At 37.2% G+C, this 26,154-nt stretch overlaps 1 protein-coding gene across 2 annotated transcripts in view; it reads left to right on the top strand.

Moving 5' to 3' along the window:
- The window catches only part of DCP2 (decapping mRNA 2), a 46,531-nt gene extending 21,817 nt beyond the window's left edge, over window positions 1-24,714 (top strand). Inside the window, exons 5-11 of one of the 2 annotated variants that reach the window (XM_059062181.2) lie at window positions 9,641-9,793; window positions 9,919-10,031; window positions 10,131-10,238; window positions 12,393-12,531; window positions 15,492-15,602; window positions 19,237-19,288; window positions 21,451-24,714. In XM_059062181.2, the coding sequence (XP_058918164.1) occupies window positions 9,641-9,793; window positions 9,919-10,031; window positions 10,131-10,238; window positions 12,393-12,531; window positions 15,492-15,602; window positions 19,237-19,288; window positions 21,451-21,614 (840 nt within the window). In that variant the 3' untranslated portion in view covers window positions 21,615-24,714. The remainder of the gene's footprint in view (window positions 1-9,640; window positions 9,794-9,918; window positions 10,032-10,130; window positions 10,239-12,392; window positions 12,532-15,491; window positions 15,603-19,236; window positions 19,289-21,450) is intronic. The other variant, XM_067031437.1, reaches the window with a different exon arrangement.
- Window positions 24,715-26,154: the final 1,440 nt, after the last annotated feature.

The raw sequence follows: 26,154 nt of genomic DNA, 5'->3' as shown, positions 1-26,154 counted from the left end.
AAAAAATGTTCCCTTTGATAATAAGAATTAATCCTAACTTCTAACCTTTCTGGTCTAAATAATAGTCTCTTTTAGCTGATGAAGGAACTTGTCAAAAAATATTTAACTTTAATTTCTGTAAATTTTGAGGCTAGAAGTTTTAAAGGCAAGTCTTTTGACTTTTATTCCTGATTTTTAAGTGAATACTTTTTTCATAAAGAGAAAAGTTTTGGGATTAAGGTGGAGCATTGCTTTATTAGTCCACTCAGGCTGCCATAACAAAATACTATAGACTGGGTGGCTTAAAAACAATAGAAATTTATTTTCTACTGCTCTGGAGACTGGGAAGTCTAAGATCAAGCTGCCTGCTGATTGACTTCTTGGTGAGGATTCTGATCCTGGCTTGCAGTTGGCTGCCTTTTCTCTGCATGCGTGCTCATGTGGCCTTTGCCGGGTGCCTGTGTGAGTGCCCCGAGAGCTAGTGTGCTAGTAGCATCTCCTCTTTTTCATAAGGGCACTAGCCCTATTGGATTAGCGCCCCACCCATATGACCTCATTTAACCTGTAACACCTCCTCAGAGGCTCTATCTCCACATACAGTCATATTGGGGGTTAGGCCTACAACATAAGAATTTTGGAGGGTTCAATCCATAGTAGTTGCCATTTTTGAGTGATGAAGTATTCAACTAGCAGTGCTAGAGTTGCAGTGTATCCTTCTGCCACTTGGTGGTACTGCAGTATAATAAAAGCAACACTATTTGAGGGAGGGGAGAATCACCAGTGTCTTAGTTGAAAACCAGATTGTTATTCCATTTATAGGAGTTTATGTTAATATTACATTTTTTCTTTTCATTTTCACTTGTATTAACATATATGGAGAGGTTTTGCCCTCATTTTCTAGCTACCATTAGTCAGACTTAGGCTGATGTCTTAAGCACTTTTTCTCTTATTTTTAAGTTACTCAGTTCTTCCATGGATGCTTAGCTTTATTTTAGGTTGCTTAATAACATTTTAATTTGGTTTATTATAATTATATTACTGTTAGTTCACCATATATGGCTGTATAGAGGTGTTTTGTTATGCTACAGCAGAATTTGACACATCCTTTAACGGCTGTGTTTGTGGACCGAGCTAAAAGAAACAGTGGCAAGCAGGCTTCTCAGGGAGAAGGTATGAATAATTGTCAATAGAAAGCTAAGGGCCATCTCACTTAGTAATTTCCAGTCTTCTCTTTGACCTCTTGGTTCACCTTTGTTAATTGGGTTATTTCTGATCACTTTAAAAAAAAATTAATTAATTAGTTTATTTTTGGCTGCATTGGGTCTTCGATGTTGGGTCTTCATTGATGCACGCGAGCTTTCTCTAGTTGCAGTGAGCGGGGGCTATTCTTTGTTGCTGTGTGTGGGCTTCTCATTGCGGTGGCTTCTCTTGTTGTAGAGCTTGGACTCTAGGCACGTGGGCTTCAGTAGTTGTGGCACGCAGGCTCAGTAGTTGTGGCTCACAGGCTCAGTAGTTGTGGCTCACAGGCTCTAGAGAGTAGGTTCAGTAGTTGTGGTGCATGGGCTTAGTTGCTCCGTGGCATGTGCAATCTTCCTGGACCAGGGCTTGAACCCGTGTCCCCTGCATTGGCAGGCGGATTCTCAACCACTACACCACCAGGGAAGTCCCTATTTCTGATCACTTGTATTCAGTGAAGTAGACTTAGGACAGGGATATGAAAAATGTTTTCTAGATATTATTGAAAGGCTATATTAGGATAACCTTAGTATATTTTTGTTGTCATTTGCGGTGAAACACCACCTGTTTTTGAGAACAAGGAATACTTGGCAGTTCACTTGTGGTTTCAGGATTTTATATTGTTGCTTATTATTTGTCAGAACAACATATTTTATTCTAATGAAGCTTACTTTAATATGCATTTATGTGATTTAATCGTGATAGAATTTGTACAGAGGAACTATTGGTTTATTCTACCTCTTGTAGGCATATAGGACATATATTTTACCCAGAGGATTTCATTGTCTATGCTGGTGTTCTTTGGGTAGCACATTTCTTTACTCTTACGTAGAGATTTTTATCTGATATCATTTGAGACATTAGTCCATGTGCCAGGAACATTAAGTCTGTATTATAATACAGGAATGGATACACAGAAGGTATGGTATTAAAATTTTTATATTTGTTGTCTATACATGTAAGTGAGCTGTTAAAATTTTTTCCTGGTAAATATTTGTTGAGAATGAATACCTAATTTTAGAGGTAATTCAGTCTTTCTCACTTTTAGAATTAAGAGGTCTGTCACTATATTATGTTTATTCTAAGTTTGGTTGTGCAGGGTTTCAAGATGCCTTTGTTAAACTAGGCTGATGGCCTCATGTTGTACCATTTCCTCTCATATAATTCTTCAGCTGTAGCCATTCCCAGCTATCGGAATGGAATGTCTTTTTCTTTTTGTCTATCTGGCAAACTTCTGTTCATCTTTTAAATCCTAGCTCAAGTGTATCCAGCAGAATAGGATGCTGCCCATGACAGCCTTCCAGAGGTGACCACCCCAACCCTCAACCACACCTTACCTGTAACCAAGACTGAGTTAGGCACCCTGATTCTGTACTTCCATAGCACCCATCTACCTTTTGGCACATGTATCATATTGCAGCTATCATTGCTTTTTTAGATGGAGCTCTTTAAAGAGCAGCACTTGCTTTATTCATTTCTGAAGTCAGTGCCTAGGACAGTACCTAAGTAAGCAGTACCTTACTAAGCACACAGAATATATTTGAATGAATGCACTAGAAAAACCTAAACATTGATTACCTGTTACTCTTTAAAATTGTGTTACTATTGAGAGAATTTCAAGTATAGAGAAAAATAGTAAGAATAATATAAAGAATAGATTCACCTGTTAATATTTTGCCATATTTGCTTTATTATTTTTGATACATATGGGTGAATGGTTTTTATTATTATTGCTAAATACTTTAAGAGTAAATTGCAGACAAAATGCCCCTTAACCCCTTATTATTTACACATGTAAATTTTAAGAAGTGGGAAGTTCTCTTATATAAGCACAGTGTAATTATCAAATTCAGGAGTGGGACATTGATAAGTTCTGTCATCTAACGGACAGTTCATATTCATATTTGCTAGTTGATCCATTACGGTCCTTTTCTGCAGTTTCCACCCCCTCCTCCATCCAGGATTCTATCCAGGCTCATGCACTGTATTTGCATTTAATTGTTATGTTTTCAGTCTCTAATCTGAAACAGCCCCTCAGTCCTCCAATACTTGTTTTAGTAAGCACGTATTCAGTTAGATTCTGTTTGGTAACAGGCTCTGCTCACAAGGAACTTAGAATATACAGTTTACCTTTAGCATAGTTTCTAATTAGTATACAGACATACGTGACTGGTATGTATACTAATTTCTGATTATAAGGTATTATTCAAAGAAGGTAGTTAAAGGCAATAACTGTAAAAATAGAATTAAGAACTATATAAAGTTATTTTAAAACGTTTTTGTTGGAGGATAAGAACATAAAACACACTAATCTTAACAGGTTATTCATTTTTATATATGTATATACCTGTGAAACCACCACCTAGGTCAAAGAATATTTCCAGCACCTCAGAAGATACTTTTGTGCCCCTTCTTAATCAATACCTACTTTTCCCCACATTTCCTGAAGGGAACCACTATCTTGACTTCTATCACCATTGATTAGTTTTGCCCGTTCTTGAGCTTCATATAATTAGGATTTTGCAATAGTTATTCTTTGTGTTTTATGTCTTTGGCTCAGTATAATGCCTGTGAGATTCATCTGTGTTGTTGTGTATATTAGCAGTTGGTCCTTTTTAATTGCTCTTTGTAATATTCCAGTGTACAAATATACCACAGTTTATCCATTCTCTTATGCATTGGATTGTATCCAGTTTTTGGCTATTCAGAATAAAACTGCTGTAAATATTCTTGTACATGTCCTTGGAGGAAAGTAAGCCTTCATTTCTCTAGGAGTGGAATTATTGAGTCATAGGGAAGTTGCATATCTACTGCCAATGGTTTTCCAGATGGTTGAACCAATATACATTCCCACCACCTGCATATGAGAGTTCTAGTTGTCCTGACCTGCACATAGAATTACCAGTTAAAAAATTTTTATCCCATGTTCATGGAGTGCGAGAATTAATATTGTTAAAATGTCATTACTGCCAAAAACTATCTCTAGGTTCAGTATGATCCCTATCAAGATTTCAATGACATTATTTTTACAGAATTAGGAAAGAAATTCTAAAATGTATATGGAACCACAAGACTCCAAGTAGCCAAAGCAATCCTGAGAAAGAAGAACAAAGTGGAAGGCATCACATTGCCCGATTTCAAGCTATACTATAAAGCTATACTAATTTAAACAGTATGGCACTGATATAAAGACAGACTAATATATAGATCAATGGAATAGAACTGAGATCCCAGAAATAAACCCACACATATATGGTCAGCTAATATTTGAAGAGGGAGCCAAGAAAACTCAATGGAGAAAAGAAGTCTCTTCAGTAAATGGTGCTGGAGAAATTGGATATTCCCATGTAAAAGAATGAAAAGACTTAAATTTAAATGTAAGACCTGAAACTATAAAACTCCTAGAAGAAAACAGGATAAAAACTCCTTGACATGGGTCTTGCCAATGGTTTTTTGACTCTGACACCAAAAGCATAAGCAGCAAAATAAGCAAGTGCAACTACATCAACCCAAAAGCTTCTGTACAGCAAGAGAAACAGTCAACAAAGTAGAAAGACAGCCTACGGAATGGGAGAAATTACTAGCAAACCATATATTTGATAAGAGGTTAATAGCTAAAATGTATAAAGAACTCATACAACTCAACAAATAATTCAATTAAAAAATGGGCAGGGGCTTCCCTGGTGGCGCAGTGGTTGAGAATCCGCCTGCCGATGCAGGAGACACGGGTTCGTGCCCTGGTCCGGGAAGATCCCACATGCCGCGGAGCAACTGAGCCCGTGAGCCATGGCCGCTGGGCCTGCGCGTCCGGAGCCTGTGCTCCACAACGGGAGAGGCCACAACAGTGAGAGGCCCGCATACCGCAAAAAAAAAAAAAAAAAAAAATGGGCAGGACTTCCCTGTTGGCGCAGTGGTTGAGAGTCCGCCTGCCGATGCAGGGGACACAGGTTCGTGCCCCGGTCCAGGGAGATCCCACCTGCCGCGGAACGGCTGGGCCCGTGAGCCATGGCCACTGAGCCTGCGCGTCCGTAGCCTGTGCTCTGCAACAGGAGAGGCCACAACAGTGAGAGGCCCATGTACCGGAAAAAAAAGGGGGGAGGGGCAAAAGACCTGAATGTACATTTTTCCAAAGAAGGTAGAGGAATGGCTAATGGAATGGAAGATAGAGGTATGTGAAAAGATGCTCAACATCACTAGGTTATTAGGCAAATACAAATCAAAACCACAATGAGATATCTCTTATTCCTGTTAGGATGGCCACCTTAAAAAGACAGATGAATGTGGAGAAAAGGGATCCCTTGTTCACTGTTATTGAGATTGTAAACTGTTACAGCCACTATGCAAAACTGTACGGAGGATCCTCAAAAAAAATTAAATTACAACTACCATATGATCCAGCAATTCCACTAGTGGAAATATATCCAAAGGAAATGAAAATGCTTACTTGAAAGGTATCTGCATTCTTATGTTCATAGCAGCATTGTTTACAACAGCCAAGACATGGAAACAACCTAAGTGTTCATCAGTGAATGGTTAAAGAAGATGTGGTATGTTATATTCACATTGGAATATATTTCAGCTGTTTAAAAAAAAAAAAAGAATCCTGCCATTTGCACTGTGGATGGACATTGAGAGCATTGTGCAAAATGAAATAAGTCAGACAAAGACAGGTACTGTATGGTCTCACTTATATGTGGAATCTGAAAAAACAAAACTCAGAGGGAGAGATCAGATCTGTGGTTATCAGAGGGTGTGTGCGTGTAGAGGAGAATTGTAGGAAGGTGGTCAAAAGGCACAAACTGAGTTAGAAGATAAATAAATACTAGGGATGCAGTGGACAACATGATGAGTATAGTTAACACTGCTGTATGATACGTATGAAAGTTGCTCAGAGAGTAGATCCTAAGAGTTCTCATTACAATGAAAAAAAAAATCTTTTTTTTTTTTTTTGCTTATTGTATGTTTATGAGATGATGAATGCTAACTAAACTTACTTGGAGTAATCATTTCACAGTATATGTAAGTCAAACTGTTAAGCTGTATACCTTAAACTCAAGCAATGATATATATCAATTATATCAGTAAAACTGGGAAAAATTTTATGGTCATTCCTCAATATATACAAAAACTTAATTATGTTGTATATCTGAAGTTAATATAATGTTAATTATATCTCAATTTTTAAAAATTTTAGCCATTCTCATGGGAATGTAATGGTCTGTCATTGTGCTTCTAATTTATATTTCTCTGAAGTCTAATGATGTTGACCACATTGTCATATTCTTATTGGCCATATGAATGTCCTCTTTTATTAAGTACCCACTTACATGTTACCCATTTTTTTAAAGAGTTGGTTTACTTGTCCTGTGGATATATAGGACTTTTTTTTTTTTTTGCGGTAAGCGGGGCTCTCACTGTTGTGGCCTCTCCCGTTGCGGAGCACAGGCTCCGGACGCGCAGGCTCAGCGGCCATGGCTCACGGGCCCAGCCGCTGCGCGGCATGTGGGATCCTCCCGGACCGGGGCACGAACCCGTGTCCCCTGCATCGGCAGGCGGACTCTCAACCACTGCGCCACCAGGGAAGCCCATAGGACTTTTTAATATAGTCTGGATTTGAGTTTATTGTGAATGTCTTCTGGTTTATGTCTTCCCTTTTGACCTTCTTAATGGAAACTTTGAAGAGAAACAATTTTATGTCACTGATGTGTAAACTTTCAGGTAAACCAGTCCTAATTGTTACAGTTATAAATCTAATATCCATCCCGATTGATTTACAATTTAAAAAAAATTTTTTAAGCTGTGTCTGAAGCAGTAGAGTAGGGTAGACCTTAGTTGCAAAGAAAAGGAAAACCAAAGTATCTGGACTTTCACTCCAGATAGTGTACATGAGTTGTGAAATAAATCCACAATTGGTGGTTTAATTACATTGTCTTATGTATATAAATGTTCAGATTTGGGGATGTGGGAAACTAAGAAATCTCTATCACTGAGGCTTCAGAATTTTATTCTGTCCAAGAAGGGGAGGGGATATAGATATACATATATCTGATTCACTTCATTGTACAGCAGAAACTAACACAACATTGTAAAAATTTTACTCCAATGAAAACAATTCCTCAAAAATAAAAACCCGTAGTGGTTCAGCCACAAGAAAAAAAAAGAATTTTATTTTGGAAAAGGTATATAGTTTTGGTTTAGGACAAGAAAACTTTTTTTTGGTAGCATATCTGTATTTCTGTTCCCACTCTGTCATTTCCAGAAGTAGGAAATACAAATAATATCTGTTTTTTTCTATATACCATAGAGCAGTTTTCAAGTAAGTATATTCACCTAGTTCTTAAAATTAGGGAAAGGTTTAGCATAATTGGGAGTATACAGAAATGAGTTAGGTGTTGTAGAGGAGCTTAAATTGGGAGTTACAGTCTACACATGTTTGAGACAAGTATAGATGTGCCCTTATTGAGGAAGGTAGAAAGATGTACCTTTCTCTTATCAGATGTACTGGCAAGAGAAAAAGGGAAGAGACAAAAAAAATGGATAGAAATAGCTCCTTCACACCCATACCTTGTAAGAGATTCAGGCCTGTGCATGTTCTGTCCCACTGATTGGTTAGAAGGTGCTGAAACTAGAGGGAAGAGGAGGAATGAATTCCAGTGTAAAAGATGCACACTGGTTACTAGACACTAAAGCTCCAAAGCCTTTTTCATTTGGGGGTGAGTGGGGAAGGACTTTGTCAGAGAACACAAATGTTATCTGAAGGAGAACTTTAAGGCTAGAAGATACCACTGGTTTTTTAAATTTTAAGCAGAGGCCTGGGATTTTAATCAAATTAAGGATGGCTCCTCGGGCAGAAGGAAAAGGTGAGGGTTAGATGTGACATTTTATTCCTGAGATTTACGCTCCCGCTGTCCTTGAGGCACGGTAAGGAAAGGCAGTTTTAGAACCATTAATCCACTTCACTAGTTCTCATTTTTAGTGCATTTACAACACCTCCCCACACACACATGTGCAAATGTGGTTCTAGCTATACTCTTGGAATCTGTCCACTTAAATATTAGTATTAATCACATTCCGCTTTTATGTTTGAGAAATGGTTTTCTTTGTGAAAGACGGGGGCTCCCAACCCCTGGGCCACGGAATGGTACTGGTCAGCGGCCTGTTAGGAACCAGGCTGCACAGCAGGAGGTGAGTGGCGCCCACCCCGCAAGCAAGTTTTGTACATCAGTTGGGTGTCCTACAGTTCAACTCAATTCTGACACTATCTACCTGGAGATAGCATCACATTCCACAGGTTAAGGGCTCAGTCCCATAAGACTCTCCTTCGCTTCAGATGCCAGTCGCAAGTCCAGGTTGTCATTTGTGCTTCTGACCTCCTCCTTGGGTTTGATTAATTTGCTAGAGTGATTCGCAGAATTCAGAAACATTTTTCTTACTAGATTATCAGTTTATTGTAATAAAAGGATATAACTCAGAAATAGCCAAATGGAAGACATAAATACATAGGGCAGGGTATGGGGAAAGGGCAGGGAGCTTTCATGCTCTTTTCTAGGGCACTGCTATACCCAAATCTTCATGTGTTCACCAAACCAGAAACTCTCCTTTTGGGTTTTTAGGGGGGGCTTCATTTCATAGTCATGGTTGATTAAATCATTGGCCATTAGCGATTGAGCTCAATCCCTGGAGGTGTGGGGGAGGAGGGGGCTGAAAGTTCCAGCCCTCTTAATCACCAGCTTCAATCCTTACTCAGCCCTTACCGTGGGCTTCCTAAGTCACCTAATTAACATAACAAAAAGACATTTTTGCTTTCGTCCCTTAAGACATTCCAAGGGTTTTAGGAGATCTTGTACCAGAAAGGGGGACAGTGACCAAATATATATCATTGTAAGTTATAATTTCCCACGTTACCCTTCACTGAATAGGTGAAGAAACTTAGGCTCAGGTATGCAAGGAATTTTTTCCATAGTGAACAGTTCAGCAGAGGCTAGACCCTGAAATATTCTGACTTTTTCCTTGGTGGTTTTTAAATGAATGCATGAATGTATGTATGGCTGCATTGGGTCTTCGTTGTTGCGTGCGGGCTTGTCTCTAGTTGCGGCAAGTGGGGGCCACTCTTCGTTGCGGTGCGCCGGCTTCTCATTGGGGTGGCTTCTCTTTGTTGCAGAGCTCGGGTTCTAGGCGCGCCGGCTTAAATAGTTGTGGCTTGTGGGCTCACTAGTAGTGGCGCATGGGCTTAGTTGCTCCACAGCATGTGGGAATCTTCCGGGACCAGCGCTCAAACCCGTGTTCCCTGCATTGGCAGGCAGATTCTTAACCACTGCACCACCAGGGAAGTCCCGAATTTTTGTCTTTGATATAAACAAATTTTAATGAACTGAAGGTCTAACAGCAAAACTTGAAAATCATCATCTAAATTTGTTATTTCCAGGTCTTTGAAGAAACTGGTTTTGATATTAAAGATTATATTTGTAAGGATGATTACATTGAACTTCGAATCAATGACCAGCTTGCTCGTTTGTACATCATTCCAGGAATTCCAAAAGATACCAAATTTAACCCGAAAACCAGAAGAGAAATTCGGGTATGTAATTGAAAAGTATTTTCAGATTGCTGGACAGTATCCCAATTAAATGATGTAGGAAATTGCTTTTAGAAACTCCTTGATAATAAATAACTAACAAAATGAATTATTTTCTTGTGTTTCAGAACATTGAGTGGTTCTCCATTGAGAAATTGCCCTGTCATAGAAATGATATGACCCCAAAATCCAAACTTGGTTTGGCACCGAACAAATTTTTTATGGCCATTCCTTTTATCAGGTATGTTCGTATTTCTTTAAATACAAAACTTCATAAATTCTGATAGTGAGTTTCTTTACATAGCCAAGTTTTAAAATTGAATTCTTAATGTTTCCATAGACCATTAAGGGACTGGCTTTCTCGAAGATTTGGCGATTCCTCAGATAGCGACAATGGATTTTCCTCAGCTGGTAGCACACCAGCTAAACCCACTGTGGAAAAATTGAGGTAAAGGAATATATGCCTAGGATTCTGACTTTTTGATAGTTTTTAATGCAGTGACATTTTGCTTATAAAGTTTGCAGAGGTGTTGGCTTCCTTTTTGTAGGTACTATTTTGGTACTGGTCTCACAAATAATTGAAATTTTTTTAAGGGTTTTTGATGAGAGGTTAGTTGAAGTTGGCAAGGAGCTTCAGGCGTATTTTAAAATGGTATACATAAGAGCTTATCAACTTTTTAGATGGATAGACTATGAGGAAAACAAAAAATCCTCTGTATGTGTATTTATACTGTTACTTCCCTGTTCTCATATCTTTACTTTAGAAATAATTGAGTTTCTGAAGATGATTGAATGGGGGAATATATTGAAGTTTGTTTTTGTGTAGAGGGGATGAGGGATGCTGGTGTATGTATAATTTGTTCAGAAAGATAGCACTGTGAAGGCTTGGGCTTGCTTCTTTTCTTTCCCTAGCCTAGACTGTATATTATAAAGAGTGACTATTACATGGACATGAACCGCAAAGAGCATTTTCTTGGTTGGAATGTAATTGTACCCAAATCACAATTATAGAGTAGGCTGAGTAAGTAATTTTCTTAAATAAGTATATGTATTTGTAATCAGCTTGCTAGAACTTTGCTTTTGTTAGGTTCAGAGAGAGTTGCTTTTTATACTTTCTCTAATTTAGGTGTTCTGTTTTTATCCCAGAGCATAAAAAGTAAACAATAGCAGTAAACCACATCTGCAGTCAATATTTTTTAAACACATAGGGAATATTCCATTTTAGTTCAATTTTATGAGGATAGGAGATTAGACTAAATGCCTTGAAAGGTCATTTCTGCCTTTCAGAATCTATGATTATAATCACCAAATTATATACTACTAAACATAAGGGAAGCAGTAAAAAAGAAAAAGAGTAAAGTAGACAGGAATGTAGTCAAGATTTAAAAAACCCAGTCACTACTAAAAAGTCATGAAATAGTGACAGTGTTTGGAAAGAAATTGTGCCACTGTTCATATTTGGGAGAATCTGTCCACCATAGTGTGTGATAAGATTCCCACATCTTTCAGTCAGTGTTAGGGTTTGTGGTCCTAGAGAATGGAATAAGGAGACAATAAAGCAACTTCTTTAACCAAATTTCAGGTTTCTTAGGGTGGTGTCTGTTTTTAGCATATAGAATAACATCTATTGATGTGTTGGAGGAAATATCTGAATTTTGTCTAAAGAAAGAGTATCTGCAGTTTAATTGCAGTTTTTAAATGGGAAAGGGGACAGATTCTGAAATACTCAAAAAACAATTTTACTGTAATATGGATCTTGAGATCAGTGACTCTGGACTGTATTACACATGTATGTGGTACTACAGAATACGATTTCTTATCTTTACTACAAACTGCTGTTACAGTTGATTTCTTTTGTATAAGTATTTGAGACTGGATCTTTATTTAATTTGCTTCTCCATCCTTTTTGAGCTCCTGAGTTATTTTGCTGTACAATGTAGCTTAATTTTTCAGATCCTCTTCCAGCATGGCTGGGGTCCATAACTGACCTGTGCCAGATAAAATTCCATACTTAAGCATCCTAGTAAAGAATTGAGAATTGAGTTGTCTGTCCTGTTAAGAAGGAAGATCCACTGACATTTGTTTGTTTTGACTAGATTTATTTATTGAATTTATTACTAAATTTATTAAATTTATGAAAGAATTATTTTCTTCAGTTGTGTTTTTTTTTTGCGGGGTGGGGGGGCATGCATCACAGCTTGCGGGATCTTAGTTCCCCAACCAGGGATCGAACCCGTGCCCCCTGCACTGGAAGTACAGAGTCCTAACCACTGGACCACCAGGGAACTCCCCAGATTTTTAAAAGTACAATCATTTATAGGGAAGGAGTGGTATCAATAAATTTAGGAAACTTTGGGATTAAAAATAACAGATTATTAATTCATTCAAGAAATATGGAATGCTAGGCACTCTTCTGGGTGCTGGGAGTAAAGTGATAGAGTCAACAAGAATCCCCTGCCCTCATGGAACTTATACTCCAGTGGGCGGAGAGAGACAGTAAATAAAGTAAAATTTGTAGTCTGTAAGATAAACTAACAGGTGTTAGAAAAACTATAAGTGAAAATTTTCTGATCTGATTTTTATTTTTTAAATCTTGGTGTAGTCGAACCAAATTCCGCCACAGTCAGCAATTATTTCCTGAAGGTTCTCCCGGTGACCAGTGGGTAAAGCACAGGCAACCACTGCAACAAAAACCATATAATAATAATCATTCTGAAATGTCTGACCTTTTAAAAGCAAAGGTGAGTGATACACATTTAAAGATTTTCATAACTTTAGATCATTTGACTTTGAAATGTATCTGAGTTGAGGAATTACAGATTGACAGTTGTAGAGCTCTGAATTGTTAATCCAAGACTCCTGTGTTTCTGACTTGTGATTTGAAGTAGGGATGAGACTCCTCAACCTTTACAGCTTTGGTATTAATCCAGTGTAGTAAGTAATATGAATTAACATCTGATTTTGGTAAATATGCTACCAGTGAAAGGTTCATTACTGTGTTGTATTCTGGTGTATGATTATATTACAGTTTATTTATCCATTCTACTCTTAGTGGACATGTTTGTTGTTTCCACTTTGGGGCTTTTACAAACCATACTGCTATGACTATTTCTGTACATGTCTTTTGAGGAACATACACAGTTCTATTGGGTAGAAATGTTGGAGCAGTGCATATGCCCATGTTCTTGAGTATATACTGCAAACAATATTCTCAAGTAATTTATATCCCCAGCAAAATATATGAGAGTTCCATTTGTTCCTCATACTTACTAATCCATGGTATTTGTCTTTATTACTTTAGCCATCTATTTGGGTACCACTCTTTCTTTTTATTTTCATTCTTTTAAAAATATACTGGTTTCATCAAAATTAAAAACTTTTATACATCAGAGATCACTATCAAAAGAGAAGAGACAGCCCATGGAATGGGAGAATTTGCAAATCACATATCAAATGGATTAATATACAGGATATATGGAGAAATACAATTCAACTACAAACAAAACAACCCAATTAAAAAAAATGGGTAGATACCTTGAATAGACATTTCTTTAAAGAATATATACAAATGGCCAATAAGCACATGAGAAGGTGCTCACAGTCATTAGTAGAATGCAAATCAAAACCACAGGAGAGGGCTTCCCTGGTAGCGCAGTCGTTGAGAATCTGCCTGCTGATGCAGGGGACACGGGTTCGTGCCCTGGTCCGGGAAGATCCCACATGCCGCGGAGCAGCTGGGCCCGTGAGCCATGGCCACTGAGCCTGTGCGTCCAGAGCCTGTGCTCCACAACGGGAGAGGCCACAACAGTGAGAGGCCCGCATACCACAAAAAAAAAAAAAAAAAAAAAAAAAAAAAAAAACCACAGGAGATACTATTAATACCCTCTAGGTATGAAGTAATACAAATGTAATTTTAAAAATGGAGAATAATATGTGTTGACAAGAATGTAGGGAAATTGGAACCCTTGTGCATTGCAGGTGGGAATGTAAAATGGTGTAGCTGCCATGGAAAACAGTTCGGATGGTTCATCAAAAAGTTAAACATAGAATTACCATATGACCCAGCAATTCCATTCCTAGGCTCATACTCAAAAGAATTGAAAGCAGGGACTTAAACAGGTAACTTATATCCCAATGTTCACAGTAGCATTATTCATGATAGCCAAAAGGTGGAAACAACCCATGTGTCTGTCAGCAGATTAATGGATAAACAAAATGAACATACAATGGAATATTATTTGGCCTTAAAAAGGAATGAAAGGGACTTCCCTGGTGTTCCAGTGGTTAAGACTCCATGCTCCCAATGCATGGGACCCGGGTTGGATCCCTGGTCAGGGAACTGGATCCCTCATGCTGCAGCTAAGACCCGGCGCAGCCAAATGAATAAGTAAATATTAAAAAAAAAAAAAAAGAAAGAAATTATGATACGTACGTGCTACAACGTGGATGAACCTTAAACACTTGCTAAGTGAAATAAGCCATACACAAAAGGAAAAATATTGTATGATTCCACTTACATGAGGTGCCTAGTGTAGACAAATTTATAGACAGAAATTAACTTGAGGTTACCAGGGCTGAGGGACAGGAGGGAATATGGAATTATTTAATAGGTATGAAGTTGTGTTAAATGATGAAAAAGTTTTGGAGATGGATACTGGTGGTGGTTGCACAACATTGTGACTATACACTGCCACTGAGTGTACATTTAAAAATGGTTCAAGTGCTGAATTTTATGTATATGGTACCACAATAAAAGGTAAATACCAAGAAGAATGGAATGAGATTGAATTAAAAGTGTGGTAACATGAGTCTCTGAAAGCTGTAATTCCCTACCTTTCTTTCTTTAAATTAGCTTGTTTTCAAGCTATTTTAGGAACTGTTCAATTTTTTCTGTAGGTAGATAGAATGTACATAAATAAATGTATTTTTACACATTTTAAAATGATAAAATTATTCTATTCACTGTTTCAGCTAGTCTTCTTAAATAGCTGTCTTTTTAAGACCTCTAAGGCCAAATTAATGTTTAAAAACTTTGTGTTTTAAGTTAAACTTAGAGTTATTTTCTAAGAAAATTAACTCGTTAAAGCAGTATAATAGCAAGATGTCAACTACTGCATATTTAGGTTTTAGGTCTAAATTTAGGGATAATGGCCCAAATTTTAAAAACCAGTTGTCTTTATTATTTTGTATAAAAAGAGATTATTAATTTAAAAAATCCCTATTCGTTTATTAATAATTTAAAGCAGATTTTAGGGTAACAGTGATCACATCTGCTGCCTGTTTCCAGCTTTAAGGACGGTAGTCAATGTGCCTCAGTGTTCCCTCACAGAGAGGTTTTCTTTGGCAGTCACATAAGGTTTTCAAAGTTGTTCCTCTCCTTGCTCCCATTTTTCTTTTACTCTTCATGCTTGTAAACACAGTCTATGAGCAGAAATGGCATAAGGCAAGAGATGTGGAAAGATTCCTAGGGACCATTATATTTGCTATTTCATATCTTTTGAGGACTCTTGCTTTGTGAAGCACTGTCTTCTATAAGAAAATATATTGATAGTGGTTCTCCAGTGTTTAAGGAAGGTTTTGGGTGGGGGGGCTTTGCTGAACTCGGATTCAACCAGCTAAATACATTCATAGGGGTATATTGTTTTATCCTATTACATTATGCTATAGGTTTACATTTTATTTCTTCTTATTGGAAAAACAGAGTCAAAGTATGAGGGGAAATGGCAGAAAACAGTATCAAGAGTCACCTAATCAAAAGAAAAGAACAAATGGGGTCCACAGCCAGCCAGGCAAGCAGCAGAATCCCTTGATGGTAAGAGTTAACAGCTCTCATGCTAAGAAGGCAGTTCACACTTTTTAAGATAGGGCAAGGCACGTTGAATTGATATATTGACAGGGTTTTTATGAACCTGCTGTATGTGTACTGTTCACCCACTAAAAAAATCTCTGCCTGCTCTCAATTATAGGTTTATCACATTGATTGAAATGTGCATCTGATCTTTACTTTTTATGTGGGTATTTATCTATTTATTTTTTAAATTAATTTTTATTGGAGTATAGTTGATTTACAATGTTGTGTTAGTTTCTGCTGTACAGCAAAGTGAATCAGTTATACATATACATATATCCACTCTTTTTTAGATTCTGTTCCCATTTATAGGTCATTACAGAGTATTGAGTAGAGTTCCCTGTGCTAGACTGTAGGATCTTGTTGGTTATCTATACGTGGGTATTTAGATTTATTTTAATACTTTGGAAACAGTGTGTAGTCAACCCTGCTTTCTAGACAAGTCCTAAGTATTCTCGATATATTTTTCTAAATAGAGTCTGTATTATTTTAATGAAGTTATAAGTTTGGAATAATAACCCAGTGTTTTTGCTTTTGTTTTTTTTTCTTCAAGTTGATAGAATTTAGAAAACGAAAACAAATATTCACAGCCAGTGTCACAGTCATTAGACTAGGCTGAAAGACAAATATATGTGAGCATTTTAAGGCATTTACTTCCATTCTTTTAGTCTGTGTTCCAGAAAGTAATTCATAAACTGGTAAGTCTCCTTGCTTATCTTTTCTGTAAGTCCCAGTATTTCTTTCCCCTTTTTTTAAAGATGTATTTATTATTTTAAAAAATTTATTTATTTGTTTTTGGCTGCATTGGGTCTTCATTGCTGCACGCAGGCTTCCTCTAGTTGCAGCGAGCAGGGGCTACTGTTCGTTGTGGTGTGCAGGCTGCTCATTGCGGTGGCTTCTTTGCTGCGGATCATGGGCTCTAGGTGCGCGGGCTTCAGTAGTTGTGGCTAGTGGCCTCAGTAGTTGTGGCGCATGGGCTTAGTTGCTCCATGGCATGTGGGATCTTCCCGGCCCAGGGTTCAAACCTGTGTCCTCTGCATTGGCAGGCAGATTCTTAACCACTGCACCACCAGGGAAGTCCCAGTCCTGGTATTTCTATGTTGAATTTTCTTATTGTATCTTCACCTATTTCTTTAACAGTGGGTGATGATAGTAATTTCAAGTTTTTAACAAAAGTATTTTCCTTGAATTCCCTAGGTGCTGTTGATTTAACTTGGGGTGTATTGATTCCACTAGCAAGCACATGTTAAAGATCAGTTTACTGTTAGACTACTTGCCCTTTACTATTATTGCTCTCCACTCTGGTAGAAATAGTGACAAGAACAAAGAAGAGTCTCAATAGATGGTCAGAAGGCTTTTAATCTAATTCAACATCTGTCCCTAACAAAAGCTGGACAGATTAAAATGATAGTACTATACAAATGTTAATTCTCCTCAAATTAATACATAGATTTAATTCAATACCAATCAAAATCCTTGAGTTTTGGGGGGGAACTTCACAAATGACTCTCATATTTGTCTAAAAGAACTTGAATAAATTTTTTTAAAGTTCTTAAAAGAAAGTTAATGATGGAGAACAAGTATATGAACAGCTTATAAGGGAAGAACTAAAAGTGACTGATAAAAGTATAAATGTGTAATCAAAGTAAATTAAAACAGGATGCCACTTTTCCTCATTAGATTGGCAAAGATGAAAAGATAGCCACTTATGTATTGTTGAGAATATTGAGAACACTTAAAAATTGCTAATTGGTACAGCCTCCTAGAGAGTAGTTTGGCTATACTGGAAGCCTGAAAAAGTTCTTACCTTGTTTCCCTAGAAGAGAAATTTAAAGAATATTCACTCCATTGCTCTTAATTATGAAAACATGGAAACAATCTAAATATCCAAGAAGATAATATTAAATGCAATATCGTAGATCTAAGCCATAGACTACCATGTAGTCATTAAAAGTGATGGTGTAGATTTGTATTTATTGAAAAAGGGATATGTTCATAGTATATACATTTAAAAAGTGGGTTATATCCCTTTTGACTCACCTCCTAGAAAAATGGAAATAGAAACAAAAATAAACAAATGGGACCTAATGAAACTTAAAAGCTTTTGCACAGCAAAGGAAAACATAAATAAGACAAAAAGACAACCCTCACAATGGGAGAAAATATTTGCAAATGAAGCAACTGACAGAGGATTACTCTGCAAAATTTACAAGCAGCTGATGTGGCTCAATGTTAAAAAAAAACAAACAACCCAATCCAAAAATGGGCAGAAGACCTAAATAGATATTTCTTCAAAGAAGATATACAGATTGCCAGCAAACACATGAAAGGATGCTCAACATCACTAATCTTCTGTATAGCTGATTCACTTTGTTATAAAGCCGAAACTAACACACCATTGTAAAGCAATTATACTCCAATAAAGATGTTTTTTAAAAAAAGATCTCGCAGGGCAAAGGCAAAAAACTACAATGAGGTTATCACCTCACACTGGTCAGAATGGCCATCATCAAAAAATCTAGAAACAATAAATGCTGGAGAGGGTGTGGAGAAAAGGGAACACTCTTGCACTGTTGGTGCAAGATTGGTAACAGTCACTATGGAGAACAGTATGGAGCTTCCTTAAAAAACTACAAATAGAACTACCATATGACCCAGCAATCCCACTACTGGGCATAAACCCTGAGAAAACAGTAATTCAAAAAGAGTCATGTACCACAATGTTCATTGCAGTTCTGTTTACAATAGCCAGAACATGGAAGCAACCTAAGTGTCCAATCGACAGATGAATGGATAAAGAAGATTTGGCACATAGAGAAAAACAAATACTGTATGCTAACACATATATATGGAATCTAAAAAAAAAAAAGTTCTGAAGAACCTAGGGGCAGGACAGGAATAAAGACGCAGACGTAAAGAATGGACTTGAGGACATGGGGAGTGGGAAGGGTAAGCTGAGATGAAGTGAGAGAGTGGCATGGACATATATACACTACCAAATGTAAACTAGATAGCTCATGGGAATCAGCCGCATAGCACAGGGAGATGAGCTTGGTGCTTTATGACCACCGAGACAGGTGGGAGAGGGAGGGTGGGAAGGAGACACAAGAGGGAGGAGATATGGGGATATATGTATATGTATAGCTGATTCACTTTGTTATAAAGCAGAAACTAACACACCATGGTAAAGCAATTATACTCCAATAAAGATGTTAAAAGATAATAAAAATTGGGTTATAGAATACTATGTATAGAATAATTCTCTTTGTTACATAATTATATGAAAATACATTTACACATATCTTCATAGAAAAAATGCTGGAAAGATGTACTGGAATGTTAATAGTAATTATCTCTGGGTTGAGAAATTTAATGAATAATTTTATTGTTTTCTGGTGTTTCCATATTGTATGTGTAATCAAGAACTAAAAACAGTTTTAGGCTTAACAAAATAAAAATAAAATTAAAAATACCAATGCAAGGTGGGCATGTTGATTATATGGTTTAATTCTGTTCCTGAGAAATTTGATAGTATATCTCCTTATTTATAATTGAAATAACTGGAGATGGTATGTTGTGTGTTTGTGTTTTTTAATAGAAATGTGAAAAAAAACTTCCTCCACGAAAGCTTCAGGATACTTTTGAAACAGGCAAGTCATTTTCTTTTTTAAAATTTCTGCTGGTTGGGATTTGGTTTGGTTTTGAAGTATCCTTGATTTTAGTGGTGCGTGATGAACTGTGATAGATAAGCTGAAAGAGTTGCACATGGGCTGTAGAGGGAGAGTTCATATATATGGTCAAGTTCTCTAAATATGAAACTGGCTAAAATAAATTTATTTAAATTATTTGTCCTTTCACTGTGCTATTTCTTTTGTGAATGTGAAGCCTTGGTGCTCTGCATGAATATTGTAAGTAAATAAATAATTGCTTAAGGGTTAGACAGGGAGTAGACCCAGGTAATATAATGGTGAGGAGAAACCTCATTCTCACATATATGTAAGGGGAGTGCTAACTTCAGAAGGGAAACGTTTCCCCCTTACTTGAGGTAATGATCAACTTGTTAAGATGGTACTAAGGATAGCTTTTATTAAAGTGACATTTGGAACTTCTCCATCCTCAGTTATGAAGAGTAGGTGTGTGATCCGATTTGGAAGGTAATGTTGAGGAATGTAGAAAGCTCTATGTAAATACTGATTTAATAGATGTCATTTGGAAGTGCAATAGGCTATTTTTTTTCTTCAGTGCTGTTCTGAATGGTATGAAATTCCCTGTGCAGTAGGTAAGCATTTATTTACCAGATAGATTTAAGTCTTTCATATAGAAAACTCTTAAGAATTGAGAAGCATTATAATTATATTTTCTTGCATTACTGTTTATGATTTAAGCAAGATAGAAGCTGTTTTAAAAGAGATGCTTTGGTGACTTCCCTGGTGGTCCAGTGGTTAAGACTCCCTGCTTCCAATGCAGGGAACGTGGGTTCGATCCCTGGTTGGGGAACTAAGATCACACATGGCTGCGGCACGGCCAAAAAAAAAAAACGAGAGAGAGAGATCCTTTAACCCTGTTTTGGAAAATTAAGTGTAAGAAGTTGTTGGAACTATCATTAAGTTATGGGGGTAGAATTCCTCTTAGTTGGACTTTTCTGGCCACCTTAGGTGGTGTGGGCATGATAGGCTGATAGTTGAAGTAATGTAACTTCAGAAATCAATTATTTCACAAAATCTTTAAAAAGACATATGTTTAGGAACATTAAAGAAGGCACAGTATAATGTAGATCCAACTTGGTTGGGCATGATTCAGATATATAAAATTTTGAGTTGTCTTGAGAAGGAAGTATAAAAGTGTTCTTATCCTAGGAAACCTCATATCAGACTTCATTTCTGCCTCAACCTTTTGGTGTCTATTCCAAACCTACTTTCCTGGTCAGGTCTCTGTTCTACTTTAAGGGGGCGGGGGGGAAGCCCCGATAAGTTGGAGTTCTGTTGTACTATGATTTTGAAAATTTGGATTTTTCTTTAGGTTGACATACTCCCTGAAGATTTGATAACCTCCAGCTTTATTTTTCTAGAATTGGAATCTTTACATATCTTACATTGTAACTGTAATCTTTATAATGTTTACATTTTGATCTCTTCTCAAGAAGCTCCCCTTATGTTGGCACAAAATACAAATATAGGTGGTAAACAAAGGTATGCCCATTTTTTAAAATTAATTAATTTTTGGCTGTGTTGGGTCTTCGTTGCTGCACATGGGCTTTCTCTAGTTGCGGCGAGCAGAGGCTAGTCTTCATTGCAGTGCACATGTTTCTCATTGTAGTGGCTTCTCTTGTTGTGGAGCACGGGCTCTAGGTGCGCGGGCTTCAGTAGTTGTGGCACGTGGGCTCAGTAGTTGTGGCTCGCAGGCTCAGTAGTTGTGGTGCACGGGCTTAGTTGCTCCATGGCATGTGGGATCTTCCTGGCCCAGGGCTCGAACCCATATCCCCTGCATTGGCAGGAGGATTCTTAACCACTGCACCACCAGGGAAGTCCCTAGGTATGCCCATATTTGAAAGCAGGTGAATATTAAGGGTCTTAAAATAAAGGCTGAGATTAAGATTTTGAATGTTTGTTTGGAATAAGCAATAATAGATTAGAAATTCACCTGAGTAGCAGGTTAGGGAAAGGATGATATCTTGGTGGTTCTACTTAGGTTAGATTTAGAGCATGGGGAGATGAATATATACTGCATGTGAATTCCTTTATAACAAAAGGTGAAGGGCAGGATTTGATTTCTTACTAAGTTACTGAGCTTATTTATTTTGTTTTTTAAGCAGATGCTGTATATGACTTACCTTGCTCCGGTGAAGACCAGTTGCTAGAACATGCCGAGGGCCAGTCTGTGGCATGTAATGGACGTTGCAAGTTCCCCTTTTCATCCAGAGCCTTTTTGAGTTTCAAGTTTGACCATAATGCTATAATGAAAATCTTGGACCTTTGATAGCAACAGATGTGTTGTGGAAGTCCCAAGATCAGAGACTTGTTGCATTTGAGTGGGTGTCTCTTTGAGCCTTACCTTTCTCAGGTGTTTTAAAGAAATGCAGGGAGGCAATGATGTTTCTGAGGAGATGTTCTATGTGCAGAAGAGAGAGTAGAAAGAAACATGAGTTTGCACTGTAAATGCAGTTATAACTTTTTATACATACGTACCTTTTCAGTGTTTGGCTAATGAATTTAAGTTGCTTTTTATGAGGGCATTTTTTTCTGTGTGATTATGGTTTTTATTTTGTATTCTGGTCAAGAAAATAGTGTTTGAGTCATCACTGATAGCTAAGTTAATGGGAATGCTCCATCAACCCATTACAGTGATTGTATTGATAATACTAGTTTCCTTATATTGAAAATTTTAAAAGAAACTTAAAATACATAATTATTAAATGAATACAAGAGCTGAAATGTCACAGAAGTCAAGATTGCAGGTCATCTGCTTTGGTGGCATTTTGTGCCTATCTCTGCTTCTAGCCACTTAGGTTTTCTAATCCTCCTCTGCTAGGAGTTTTGTTAAGGTTTTATTTAGAGTCAGCATCTGCTATATAATGTTCATGTTCAAAATGAACTCTCAGCACTTCATTAAAGGACAAAGTCCTCAGCCTGGAGAGGGACTGAGTTGGCTGGGCGGGGAGTTGATGCTCTAATTTTGAATTGTGCTGTGTGCAGTCAGTGAACCTGGGAGATGGCGGAGAGAGGGTAGTGGGGAGAGAGCATGGGGGCTGGGACCCCAAAACTGCTTTGGTCACATCTGCACCATCCTGCTGCCAGCCTCTTAGTATCATATGATGATTTCATTCTTGTGAAATTTTATTCCGTATTAAGTTGTGTAAATATGTATGGAATACTGACATTATTAGGTTTTACATTGCATCTCAGTGTTGATCTCTGGAAACTGATGTTATATTAGGTTCCAATTTGCAGTAGTAGCAGAGACTGACACACTTTTATTAGCATGAAGCCCCTAGATGATGGAGCCAAAGGGAAGGGTATGCCGTTTACCCAAGTACAGATAAAGCATTTCACTAGGGGAGGATCAGAACACGGAAGTAACATGTGTAGTTCACTCCTAGGAATGTATTTTGCTCCTTTAGGATTCTTAAATCCAAATAAGGATGGCAGTGCCCATTTAAAGAAGGATTTTAGCTATATAATTGAGGACAATCACCAGGGCTTTAAGGGGCTTTAGTGTTTGGGCTGCTTCTAACCTCATTGAAGGTATTTCTTTGGGGGTTGGGGGGAGAGTGTGAGCATATGCGTGCGTGTGCTTCTGTCATGTGGGTTTTAAAAATCTTTTTTACATGTGGTATCCACAAAATATATCTCTGCTTGTAAATTTTATTGTAGAAATCTTTATTCTGTATAGATAGCCTATTTAATAGGGGTTCTATTTAACCTGGTGGGACTTTCAAAAGAAGTGCTGTTGTAAGGAGTTCACTTGGTATTAATTTGCTTTAGCTTTCAATGGCTTGATTTTAAAGGAGAAATTCTATTTATTAATACACGTGTCACCCTTCTGGTGCTAAGCAGGATAATTCAGTTATAGCAGTGTGTTTAGAATTAGGTTATTCACAATCCTGCGTCTTTTAATGTGACAGATTTGTGAATCCTTCTGTGACCTTTTAAAAATACATTATATGATTGCATTAGGAAGCTCTTAACTGTTCTTTCCAAAAATACAGCTGCTTTGCTTGGGTCTCCTTGAGCCATATTTTTAGTTGGTCCCAGCATTCCAGATTTCTGTTAAATTATGAACAGAAACAGTGAAAACTGTTTGCCTGGCAGGTAAATAATTTTCACGCATTTACTGCCATCTGGAAACTTTAATTTTTAATGATTTTGTAGGGGTTTTCCCTTTTTAAGTGAGTGCTTTGGTCAGTCTTTCTGGTGCCTCAAGTTGGAATTTTCAGCTCTCAATACTAAAGCAGAAGAGATTAATTACCACAAGTATGGCCTCTAATGGTGTTGAGCCTTTTCAAGAACCAACAGATTCTCTCTTTTCGATAATGGTAGTTTAACTATGGTTAAATATTATTGCTGTTATGCTGCTTCATTTAATGCACTGTGGGTGGAACAAAATAAGGGTATTGTTGGAATGGAACTTTGGTAACTTGAGGCTTTTAGCTCTCTTGACAGTTTGAGATTTAAAAAAATGTTAAAAGATGTGATTTAAAGTTTATGTGTGTGATGTGACTTAACTATGCAGAAAATGTATAAGTTGGATGTACATGTTTTATGTACTTCTGCTATACTTATTCCCTCAAACCTGTGTATTAAGTTTCGCAGTGTTCAGGTTACCTTGAGAAAGGCCATGCTTAGCACAGAACTAGCTTTCTCGACTGAGAAATTTTAGCGTGGTTTGAAGAAATCAAGCGATAAAGGAGAGTGCTGAATATGCAGTACTTTACTTCTGTGTGCTGCGTTTTAAGAAGCTAGATGAGAAAAGTGTTGGGTTGGCTTCATTATGTTTTATGTCTTTGAGAGAACAGGTCTTTTGAATCCACTTTTTCAGTGTTCTTATGTTCCAGCCTTATGTTCCAAGGTTCAGTGCACTGTGAATCTTTTATTTTTTAAAATTTCTTAGGTGCTTTTACGTATAACTGTAATGATTTGTAAGATGTTCAGTGAATTGTTTTTTGTACTTAACCATTGTAATCCAGAAGATAGGGGTATGGTTTACATGCTTTCACAAATTTTTGTTCAGAAATAGCAAATGAATGGTTTTAGGATTACAAACAGTGATGCTCTCCTGAGACATGAGCATTTGGGGAAGTCTGAGAACCTAATAGAGCTCTTTTAGCATGGATGAAATTTGAATGAAGATGTTTGAAAATTAAGTTGGATTTTCATGGTTATATATAAAGGTGAGTTTCCTGTGCTGTAAAGAAATGGTGGTTACTGCTTGCTGCTTTGAACTTGGATATCCTTATTTTTCTATTACATATCAATTAGTAAGTACAGATGATGAAGATGTATAGCAAACTTAATTTTATGCTGTGAGATTGGGTTGGTATTTTGTCTTTTAAGTCTTTAGTAATTTGTGTGTTAATATCAAAAAAAAAAAACCCCTCAAATCTAAGTGATTAACATCCTTCCACAGGATTAAATTTTTCTATAAAACTTAATACATTATGGTAGTCTTTAGAAAAGTTCAGGTCTGACTGCATGTGTGCATTAAAAAAATTAAAAACATTTCATTACGTATTCCTTCACCTTTTTTTTGGTTTGCTTCCAACAGTTGAACAGTAAGGAGCAGTCAGTTAAAAAATTAGACTTTTTGCCGTTATTTTTCTTACTCTGATGACACCTCTTGGCTTTTTATCTTTATTTTTGTACCAGTGGACCTCCCTGTACCCACCCAGAGATTTTGTTTTGATTGACATCTATTGTGTCTTTGTATTCCCTGAGGCAGTATTTTCTTCGCATATTAATCATAGTTAAAAGGTCAGATTCATTAACATTTTTCTGCTTGAAGAAAAATAAGTGTTACCTAGCAATTCTGACTTGGATATTTTCTAGCCTGGGGAAGGGGGCTTATGTGTCACTGTAACTTTAGATTAATGGTGAGTAGGACAAAGTCTTGTTCGGTCTGAAGGTATCAATAGCCTGTAAGTACCTGTCTCTAGGTAAACGGGTGTTAGTAAGTAACAGTTTTGTTAAACTTTATTCCTGATCATTTGGTAAAGCTTTGAGTTCCTTACTTTGTATTGTCCTTAGACTTTAAGATACATTTGTATAGTTGCCAAGAATTCGAAAAATGAGATTATGATGGGCTTTCTCAGTATCTTTTTCTTCTTAGAATTGAGTTGCTCTTGAAGTTTGTACTCCTCTGTCATAAAGATGGCAGATGGACAGTGTAGGCTCTTTCTCATGCTTTCAGAGTTCTGGATTGCAGTTTAAAAAATATGATAGGTTTATTATTATAGAATAAAAGTGCCCTGAAGGAAGAAGACAGCTATAGTTGCTGGGCAAGGAAAGCATGAAGAAGAAATTTTAGAAGATAAAATCAATTATTGAGTGCTGTATGATGCACGAGGCTAGAAATGTGATCATTGCCTAGCCCAAACAGAGTCTAATATATGTGGCCATTACCAAGCGTTTTCTGGCTCTGGGTATAATTTTTTCTAAGTATGGTTGCCAAGCAATCCAGTAAATCTAACATAATTTTTCTCAGTTTAATGATCAGTGTTCGGGACTCTGGTCCTTCATATGCTGATTAGAAGTACATGGCTTGCTTACAGGAACACAACCCAGAGTACACACAGCCATAATCGGCTGTGTGTCATAGTCACTTCACATGGTAGCCATACATTTGTCCTGAATAGTGATCCTTTCTGTCTAGTTTCCTGTTGCAGACACTATTTATTACTGAATTGGTGGTCTGTAGCTAGGGAACAGAGTAAAGCTACCTCCCCTGCCTGGGAGTGGACTTGAAGGGTTGGCTTCCACCAGCTTTGTTGCTCAGACTTTAACGTAAGGTACAGAGAAGTGTA

The sequence above is a fragment of the Kogia breviceps genome, chromosome 4 (assembly GCF_026419965.1).
Source record: "Kogia breviceps isolate mKogBre1 chromosome 4, mKogBre1 haplotype 1, whole genome shotgun sequence".
Lineage (NCBI taxonomy): Eukaryota > Metazoa > Chordata > Mammalia > Artiodactyla > Physeteridae > Kogia > Kogia breviceps.
Note: the sequence above shows the minus strand (reverse complement) of the source record. Positions and strands in the feature narration are given on the sequence as shown.